We start from the raw sequence: 10186 nt of genomic DNA, 5'->3' as shown, positions 1-10186 counted from the left end.
TTATACAAGAAACATTAGGTACAGAAAGAGGTAGTATATGGTAGTCCGTGGACATGCTGAATATGACCACAGCCGAAAACTATACTTCTCTAGGCGCAGCATGTACAAGTTTAAAAAAGTGTGTCATTTCTGATTTAGTAAACAACGTGTAATATTTAAATTTAATGGTGGAAAGTGCAAAGAAGTTTGATAATGCTATTTCAATAACTCATAGAAACTATATACATACACCTAATGAATTCATCTCTTTATTGCATGTTGCTATTTAAAAAAAATGTACAGTCTCATAACACATACAACATTTTTTCTTGGTACTATAACAACAGTCTTGCACCTAAAGACTAAGTGGTTCCAACTACTAAGCTAATAAGATACAAGACATATAATTAAGTTTACAAATTATGCTTTTTCTTTTTGGCATTAATTTAAAAAAACAAACAAAAAACTTTAAAAATACACACCCAAGAGAGAAAAAGTGGCTACTTACACCAGCACCAATCTAAAAAGTAGGTTTTTTTTCAACAATGGCACATGGAATTACCTGCACACAGCTTTCGGGGAAAGAAACGAAAAATGGAAATGGCAAAGAAGGCCTACCAGGATGGCCACACCAAAATGAGGATGATTAACAAGGGCGAGAGGAACATGCTACACAAACTTGCTCCTTTATGTGACTCTCCCTCCACTTGTCCATTCCTTAAACTGTAAAACAAAGCCATTTTCAAAAGACAGTTCCAAACTTGAGCCAGATCAAATTTCTCCCACTCTAAATAGAAAAGAATATATATAGAGGCACTTTAGTTAAGGAATAGACAAACCCACTAGCACATCCCACCCCTTCTCACCTCCAAACTTTTTTGCGTGAAGTCTCGTCTGCACCTTTAATGTGGTGTACTTGCAGACCTTGGGACCTAGGAGCTGGGGGGAGCGTGACGTCTGCTGTGTATTTGTGACTGTTTTATTTGCTAGAGTCATTTACTTCCATATAATGTGTAGAAAGTCGCTAAGTTTGCAATGAAGGGGGCAAAACATAAAACCACGGCTCTTGCCAACTCTTAGAGCACTATTTCACAGCTTTCACGTAGCGCAGAGACCTTGGCATCTGCGCTAGGCATTATAGTTTATACAAATTATTTTTAAATAGCACAATTCCTGTACAGCGCACGCATTGGTATTCTTTCTGCCCCTTAACCATCCCCGTTAGAGCATAAGCTCCTTGAGGGCAGAGGCTCTGTCCTGCTTACCATTGTAGCCCTACTATGCCTGGCACATGGTAGGTGTTTCAATAAATATTCGTTAATTGACTGAAAAACTCAATTTAGTGAGTAAACAATGTTCTAGTGCAATTGGACAAACTACTCTCTCCACAGGAAACCCAACCACAACAGGATCGATGGAAAGAACATAGAGAACCTTAGCTCCCCTCCCTCACGACAAATAAATAAAGCAAAGCAAAAAAAAAAAAAAAAAAAAAGAAAAAGAAAAAGAAAAAAAAAGTAACAGTCCTCTTTATATATCATATAATTTAAGGATATTAAGAGTTGGTAGGTTAATGGTAAGCATCTATATCTTATTTTCTAATATTCATTGTTTTTATTCATTTCTCCCTGAGAGCTTTATCTTTTGGACTGAAATTTTACAGGTAGTGTTACTGACACACAATTTAAAATGACAACATATAAACAGCAAACCACTTTGAACATAGTTAGAGATAAATAGCTCTTGGCATCTCTGTTGGTGGTGTTGAAATTTTGTGCATTCACTAAGTGTCCTTTATTCCAGACCTATAATTACAGAAGATGCAGCTAGTCCTACAAAACAGAAAATACCAAAAAGAAAAAAGAAAAAACGAAAAAAAAAGGCACCCCATAAAATTTTTTTAAAAATAATTTTTATCCCTTCAGAGAATTCCTCCTTTTAGGTCTTGGGTGGGAAATTATTTTTAAAGTTTATAGATCTATACTGTTAGGAAAACAAGCACATTGTGGTAATTTTGTCCTTTAACAAGAGCATTGATTGCATTTAGATAAATAGTGTTCTTTCCAAAAGCAATGTAAAGAAATCATCAAGAGTGCTTGGCAGAGAACTCGATGAAATTAGGGGAAAAAATTGATGTCCAAGTTTTAAACAGATAAAAGAACTCTGATTGACATTCTATGTAATTCAGATGGTGTGCAAGATGTTCTCAATAAACATTCACAGACTGCATCCCCATACCAATGTCAGAAATTCTACGCTGGTCCTATCCGCTACTGCTGCGATGCACCAGCACCGTATCGTCAACTATCAAAAACCATTTTAAATCTATATTTTTCCAACACCACTTTCACCAATGAAAATAATTTCAAAGTATATCAAGCTTGGAAACCATAAAATATTTCTCAAGCTTTATTTATTTTTTTGCTTTTTTTCTTTTTACTCTAGGGAATGTCTCTGTATCTCTTTGAGGAGATAGTATTGTGCTTCTGAACAGTCACGGTGTTCAGGGGAAGAAGGTGAACCACTCGATATGAATGCATACACAAAGGGGTTCTGAGCACATACATAAACATAGATTTTTTTTTTTTTAACCAAACATATACGTCTCCAGACAACACTCAGACTTCTATATACATTTCTTAATATATACACACACACACATTTATATACACACACATTCACGCATTCCCTCACAGATGAAAGGAGAAATTGCCACTGTTTGGATTGCAAGGCAGTGTAATGAAAAGTTCTAGTCACTTCAAAGGGCCGCTAATGAGCTTTCTAAAAAAAAAAGGTATTCAAGGGAAGTTAGAAATTAAGTTTTGTGACCGGTCTCTCCCGGCTGCTGTCCGTCATCTGGTTGGTAACGCGCTTGCGATTCCGTTTCAGTTTAGAAAGGTCTTTGTCAAACACTTCTCCTGAGCGCAAAGCGGACACCAGGTCATCAAACTCTCCGCCTTCTTCACTGTTCTCTTTCGCTTTCCTCATCTTCCGTTCCCTTTCACGCTGTTCCTTGAGCTGCGAATGGAAAGCAACCACTTAGAGAAGTGTCGAAATAGCGTGTATTGGTATTCGGTGGAGACGAGCTCTGTGGAACGTGGCAGCGCTTCAGGCCCACTGAGCCATGTCTGCCGACAGCGGCCAGCCCCCTTGGATGTCACGAGAGGGTGACTGGGCTGTGAGGGCTCAACACAGAAGCAAGGGACAATAGAAAAAATGACCACCACTTTGTGATTAGATTCTTGCCGTCTAGAATCTGGGTAAACCTCATGATATTCAGGTTAAAAAGAGAGCAACCGAGGCTACTCATATGTCTATGATGGAATGAGAAAGTTATCACTATTAAATAGACCCCCAATATTGGCCTCTTTGGTATAGAGACACTAAAAGCAAATGCTCATTAGGCCAAGTTCCTGACATCAAAGGCTAAGCCTGTATCTACCGTGAATGCCTGGAACCCGTGATGCAAGAGTTACTGTTAAAAGAGCTAAATAATATGCATACATTATAGAAAATTCAGATATTCAAATAAACAAAAGGGGAAAAATAATCCTTAATTCTATCAAGAGATAACCATTATGAACCTTCTGGGGTATATCCCACCACTAGTAACATTTATTCTACACACACACAAATATTTCACATAGAAACAATTCTGTAAGCTTTCTCACATCATTAAATATTCTTTAAAGACACGACTTTTAAGGACTACATAAACAGTCCACTATGTAGCTATTATATCATTTAGGACGAATGCCCAGTTGGTAAACACTTAGGTTGTTCCAGGTTAGGGCTTATTATAAAGACTGCCTCTCTCTTTGTGCAAATGCATGATTATTTCTTTTGATTTCTAAGAAGTGGAACTCCAGATCAAAGGATGTGGATATATATTTTTTAGGCTTTGGATATAGACTGCCACATTGCCCACGAGAAACTTTATACCGATGGAAACTTCCCGCAGCATTCCAGAGAGGACTTTGATGCCCTCCTTCCTGCCAGCATCAGAGCGCTTCCTAAAAACCAAGGAGATGTGGCAGTGGAACTTCCAAGAGGTGGAACTGGCCGGTTAACCACGCTCTTACCTGAGCCTCCATGCGAGCTCGGCGCTCTTCCTCCTCCTTCTTCTTCCTCATGTTTTCATTCTCTTGCTTGGCTTCTGACACAGCCTGAAGAAACTGATCAAAAATGCCAAAGAACTCATCTGGCTGTATTTTGCTGGCCTCTTCCCCAAAGTGTTTCACTGCTTTAGTAAACTGCAAAAAAGAAGGGTTTAAGAAGTTCGGTGTTCCAAAAGAATACCATGATCACGTAAATATCAATCTCTCAAGGAGCTAAAGCTTCAACTGAGTCAAACATAACTCGCTGGATTTATCTACCTCTATATTTACCTAACAATCGTTTCTAAAGGAAAAAATTTAATACTCCATGACTTGGGAAACCATTCATTCTTGTCCACCTCCTTTCAGCTTAACGTCTATGATTGCATCCTATGATTTTTTTTTTTATTAACTGAACAGTAGTAAAAACAAGAAAGCAGAATATCACAGGGCAGAGCACTTCGGACATAAAACTAATAGCAAACACAGCAGGGGTAAGGAAACTTGTACTTTTAACTTTTCTTTGAAGTAGTTTAATACCATTTATTGGTGCCATGTGGTTAATATCAAAAGCAAATGGGATACAGTGTTTCTTAGCTGTTTTTCCTAATCATAAATAATGCTGGTATTACTATACTTCCTGGGCCTCAATTAGAAAACAATCACTGATTATGGAATCATTAAGGCAACCCAAAATTCATGACTGAGAATGCAATTTTATTCTAAATCCTTTGTTTTAGAACCCCTTTCAAGGCAAATCTTTTAAAAACAGATAAAATGCAAAATATTAAGGGAGAATTTTTAAAAATTAAGTTAAAAAATATATATGGCAACAAAATAGCATAGCCAGTCTTTCTAGTTGTAACATTTCTGTTTTCAATTCTTCTGGTAGTGAGCTTCATAACTCGAGACAGTATGCTTTCAAGTGTCTTAGCATTATTATGACCATTCAAATCCTGTTCAGTGCCAGTCAAGTTGTTTTTTAGAACTATACCTCCTTCTGTTAGGATCTAATACTATTACGCCTAAACTACAAAGGACGGTGTTTCTAGCTTCAAGGTTGAACGAATTCTCACTCCCTATGCCCAATCAACCACTTAAAAATTTCCAGATCTTTCATTTTCTTCACATTTAGAAACTCGGGTTGGAGAGGATTGCATAAATACTTCATGGTCTAATTGCTTTGATTTTTCTTGCATTACTTGCCTTTAATATATTACGTTTTTCTGATATTTTGGCAATACTATCTACATAAAGGAAATATTTTCAACATTTATTCTTAAGACAACTTTCAATTGTTCTTTATATATGTATTTCCTATCTTTAAATTTTTAATAATGTTCTTTTTCTCTTCACCGAGGCATTCTCAATCTTTTACTTATTTGGAAATATTAGAAACTAAGCTCTTAAGGGAAAAATACAACATTCTTCACACACCACACACAGTGCTTTAGCTTGCTCCATGGTTTTACAAGCTAATTTCCAAAAGTTCTGGTATGAACAAAACAGCAATAGATAGCCTACAATTGAGTTTCTAAAACATTCAAGTTCATGCACTTCAAGCCATCCTGAATGATCTTTTTATCTAGGAATTCTAGTGACGATGAAGTCATGTATATTTTAGTCTTAGAAATCTGAAGAAAAGTAGTCCCAGACTAAAGTTCCCACACTAAAATTACAAAAAAAAAAAAAAAAAAAAAAAAAAAGTAGGGTGTGTATGAATAAAAAATTAGCTATTCCCCTGATTCTTAGAAAAATGTTTGCGCCCTTGCTGCAGTAGGTAGTGTATCGCCTGGTTTGAGGTGGGGGCCATCACAGTGGAGGCTGCTGACATCAGTTCACTGATTTCAATCAGGGGTATCGGGGGCTGGACTTCTAGCAGCGGTCAAACATACCTTGTCTTCCATTTATTTGATAACATTGGAGGGGGGGTTTCATGTCAAGATTAGCTAATGTATCTTAACCCATTCTGCTCTGAACATTAAGCAGTAGGTGTGTATACTTGCACACACCATCACCCATATCTACAACTGAACAGGGGCCACAGCAAAATGAGACGCATTACTCAAGCTTCAAGGGAAAGGTTCAAGTTAAAGCAAGAGTGTTGTCGCAACTGAGAGATGGGCGGTGCGGAGGAACTCAACAGGGTGGGTAGCAGCGTAACGTCGGCTATTAACAATGAGAAGGGGATAAGAGAACGTGTACATGGACGTGAATGTGTATGAATTGTGGAAGAGGAATTAAGCAGAGAGAGACAGACAGAGAGACATGGCAAGGGGATTTTAAGGTGTTGGTTATTTGCCAATGAAAACTTTTCCTTTACGGGAAAACAAGATTTTGTAATACCAATATTCACTTTCTAAAAAAGTCTTATTAAAAATATGCCTTTTGCAACAAGGCTGTGAATTAAAGTGCCTATCATTTAGTAAGCTCTTCTAGAGATTTAAAGAGGGACTATCCTGTCCTCCTAAGTCTCTCTCTCGGGTAAGCATCTCAGGTAAGTTTCTGAAGCACAAGGCCTCGGGCACACCTGATCTTACCTTTCATCCTGCCCTTGGTTTTCATAATCTACACTTTTCTGTTTCCCAGAGATAATTACTTTGATCCAATAACAACCAAGAGAAAATTATCTAAGTATTTACTTGTTTTACACCATCCAGATACTTCAAGATCTTATTAACCTAAAAGCAACACAGGCCAGTTAGACAGAAAGGGTGTGTTTCAATTGATCACAGTCCTAGAAATGAAAGTATACTTATATCTGAAAGTACCAGCCCTGTCAAGAAACACTCAGTGCACAAGGCGAAATTTACCAGGTCTTTAGCTTCTGCTAGAAGATCTTCAACGTCAGAGAAGCTGAAGCTGGCTACGGTAATGAACTGGCTGACAACAGACACAAACTTATCTCCAGGCTGTGGGGGCTGAGACTTCTGATATTCCAGCTCCTTAAACACAGGAAGTAGATAATGTCAGCGCAGGATTCACGTGCAGATACACCTTGTCTCATTTTCCTTATGCCTCAAATTTAATAAGTCAGAATGGCAAACACTTCAAAACTAATATGAAACATTTTATGACAGTCCAGCTCTCCTTGCCCCTCCGCCCACCCTGCCAGAGCCATGCCCATGTGCCCACACACACTTGCAAAATGCAATTTAACCAATCATCCAAGTACTTTATCAGTGTGATTTTGTATACTGGCTTTAGAATGTAAGTAGATTAGCATTTGGATGAAATTAATAGAAGTTAAACAAATAATGGAGAGCAAATTGAATTGAAAGCAAGGGAATTTGATTGTTGATATTCTGTGCTCAGAACTCTGGTACTTTTGATTTTTTCCTTCTTTCCATCTCTGCCGAGTCTACTTATTTCCTAAGCTGTGATATCTAGGTCAGTAGAATTTCCATTGTAGCGTTCAGCACCATTATGTCATTTTTCTTCTCATCATCAAATCCATAACGTTTGGATTTTGTGAGCAGACAAGTAGGAGTATTAGTGTCTTATTAATTACCCATCGTCTCCATTACCAGGATGATGAACACAGATTATTCAAATCAATTTCAATAATAATTTCAACCACTGCCGGATGCATTTTCTTATTTCATCCCACAAAGTTTCCGTGAGTGAGGCATTATTATCCCAATTGTACAGACACATAAATTGAGGTTCAGAAGGATTAAATTCTTTGCTCAAAGTCAAGTAGCTGATAAGTGATAGAGCCAAAATTTGAACTCACGTCTGCCTGACTCCGGGGTCTCAGTAACAATCATTCTGTATATTCACTGACCTAATCTAGATCTCTATTTTCTTCCATAACTGCTTTGGCAGACAGTCTAACAAGCAGGAGGGTAGAGATCACCGGTTCTGATTCAGCTCTACTGCTGATTTGGTTCTTATCCATGGCAAGTAGCCTGAGCCTTAGTTTCTTTACTCATAAAAGGAGGGCAATATACACATCCTCATGGGAATCAAACGAAATAAAAGTGGAAACTCTTATAAATCATGAAACTTGCTCTGATGAAAAGAAATTGCCACGATTCTAGTTCTTTGAATGGAAAGGGAGTGTATGTATGTGTGAGATGCAGAGATGTAAAAGCAATTTTGAAGTGTTTCATGAAAGTATAATTTCATAAGAATTCCATCTGATACCTTCAAACAATATGGTCAATTTGTGCAAAGCACAACTGGGACACATGAATATTTGGACAGGTTAAAGTCTGCCTCCCAATATTTCCTTCCTCTTCACATTTAAGCTGCCAGGGGTGGTGGGGGCTTCTGTAGACCCTTTCTTATGAAGAGTGTGTGGGCCTGTATGACCCAGGGGCTGGAGAGAGTTCAGCAAAACAACCCTCAATAAACCCCCTAAACACATAACTTCTTTGGGACCCCACTCTCACCCTTGCTCTGAACTAGCTCAGAGGCAGGGGTCAGAGCATCCATTATCAGGCTTTAGGACTGTCATAACTGCCACGTTAGTTTCAAGAGAGCTTTTTACTGGGAGGAAATGGCAGCAGAGTGAAGGCTATAAAACAAGCCTCGTCCCAAACCACCCTTATCCAGTTTGGCCTCTGAAAGCCGAGGACCATCCTTCATGCTCACTCACTGTCTCTCAGCCCACAGGAGCTGGAAAAAGAGTGCACTCGGTTCATCTCCTGCTCTTTTTTTTTTTTTTTTTAAGGCACACGGGCTTAGTTGCTCCGCGGCATGTGGGATCTTCCTGGAGCAGGGATGGAACCCGTGTTCCCTGCATTGGCAGGCGGATTCTTAACCACTGCGCCACCTGGGAAGCCCTCTCCTGCTCTTTTTAAACAGCGACCCACCCCACCCCTCTCCCCTAAAATAAGCAAAAGAAGAAAACCTTACATGCTCCTTAATTTATTAAAAATAGAAAAGGTTAGATACTGTGACTTGAATTTTTATTAGAGCTATTTCTTCAATGAAGTCAACTACTTTCTACAGCACAATTTTATGATTATAAGAAGGAGGGTCCCCCTGGCATTAGTAATAAATGATCTGTGGGCCACCTTCCCGAGCTGCCTGCCAACCAGCCTCCTTCACCAAGTGCCAAGCCAGAGCTCTGTCTGCTCCCCCAAGCGAGGCTTCTCACCCCAACCCGCCCCCATCCTGGAGGCGCCCCTGTGCAGTATCCACGCAGAGTTAAGTCCACCGGCTCCAGCACTCTGGCCTGCCTTCCTTCCATGGGGCCCAGGCCCAGGTCATCTTGTATGCCTGGGGACAGCCTCCCTCCTCTGTACCTAAGTTCATCCTACCTCCTTCTAAGCTACAGCTCAAAGTTCATCTGACCCAGAAGAGAAGCTTCCTCTCACACACACCAGCCCATTCCCTAAGCCTCAGGCTAACCTAAATCCCCACTTCCTCCTCAAGGCACCTTAGGAGGTGAACTGGACTGACTGCTCCCGGCCCCTGTAACACCTGGAGATGGCAAGGATTCTGTCATCGTGATCCCCTTGACTTGAGCATGGACTGTCCCCTAAGGTGATCAAAAATTAATCCCCAAAGGAAGACCTAAAGACAATAGAGAAGTTCCATTGCTCCACTGAGAGTAAACATCATTTATGAAGAGAATAGGGACACTGAGAGGACCTTGAAGATCCTCTAGCCCGATCCACTTTCATGAGTCCTGCCTCACAGGTAGGAAAGTGGTGGAACTCTGGCTCCAGTTTCCCAGTTCCTGCTCCCGTGATGCCCCCATGACATCCTGCTGCCCGCCACTGCGTCACCAGGCTAAACACAGCCTGCCTCTGCTTCTCCGTTGTTAACTTTTTCTTTTTTTAAACAATAAACGTTTATACCAGCACGCCACATGACAAAGCAACCAGCAACTCCTCCGCTGGACACCATCACCAGCACCACAGAGAGTGAAGGGACTGGGAATTAGAGCAAGAAGCAGATACTCACCATCTCTACTGCTTTCAGGCCACTTCTCAAGGTGCTTATTTCTTTGTCCAGCTCAGTCATGCTGTTACAAATGGCAACATTTTAGTAACCAACATGGGACTTACACTTATTGCAGTATATATATGATGAGTTTAAATATTTCATGCTTGGAAGTGCACACTAGTTTATTTTCAATATTTAAAATACACATC

General features: G+C 39.7%; 1 protein-coding gene across 10 annotated transcripts in view; it reads right to left on the bottom strand.

Annotated features, from left to right (window-relative positions):
• Positions 1 to 230: 230 nt before the first annotated feature.
• DAAM1 (dishevelled associated activator of morphogenesis 1) overlaps positions 231 to 10186 on the bottom strand; it is a 162536-nt gene continuing 152580 nt past the window's right edge. For all 10 annotated transcript variants that reach the window (XM_057731772.1, XM_057731776.1, XM_057731770.1 and 7 more), the window contains 4 exons: positions 9996 to 10056; positions 6890 to 7021; positions 4062 to 4232; positions 231 to 2997 (listed from right to left, as the gene is read on the bottom strand). In XM_057731772.1, the coding sequence (XP_057587755.1) occupies positions 2788 to 2997; positions 4062 to 4232; positions 6890 to 7021; positions 9996 to 10056 (574 nt within the window). In that variant the 3' untranslated portion in view covers positions 231 to 2787. The remainder of the gene's footprint in view (positions 2998 to 4061; positions 4233 to 6889; positions 7022 to 9995; positions 10057 to 10186) is intronic.

Source organism: Hippopotamus amphibius, chromosome 4 (assembly GCF_030028045.1).
Source record: "Hippopotamus amphibius kiboko isolate mHipAmp2 chromosome 4, mHipAmp2.hap2, whole genome shotgun sequence".
Lineage (NCBI taxonomy): Eukaryota > Metazoa > Chordata > Mammalia > Artiodactyla > Hippopotamidae > Hippopotamus > Hippopotamus amphibius.
This window is presented reverse-complemented; position numbering and strand designations above follow the sequence as displayed.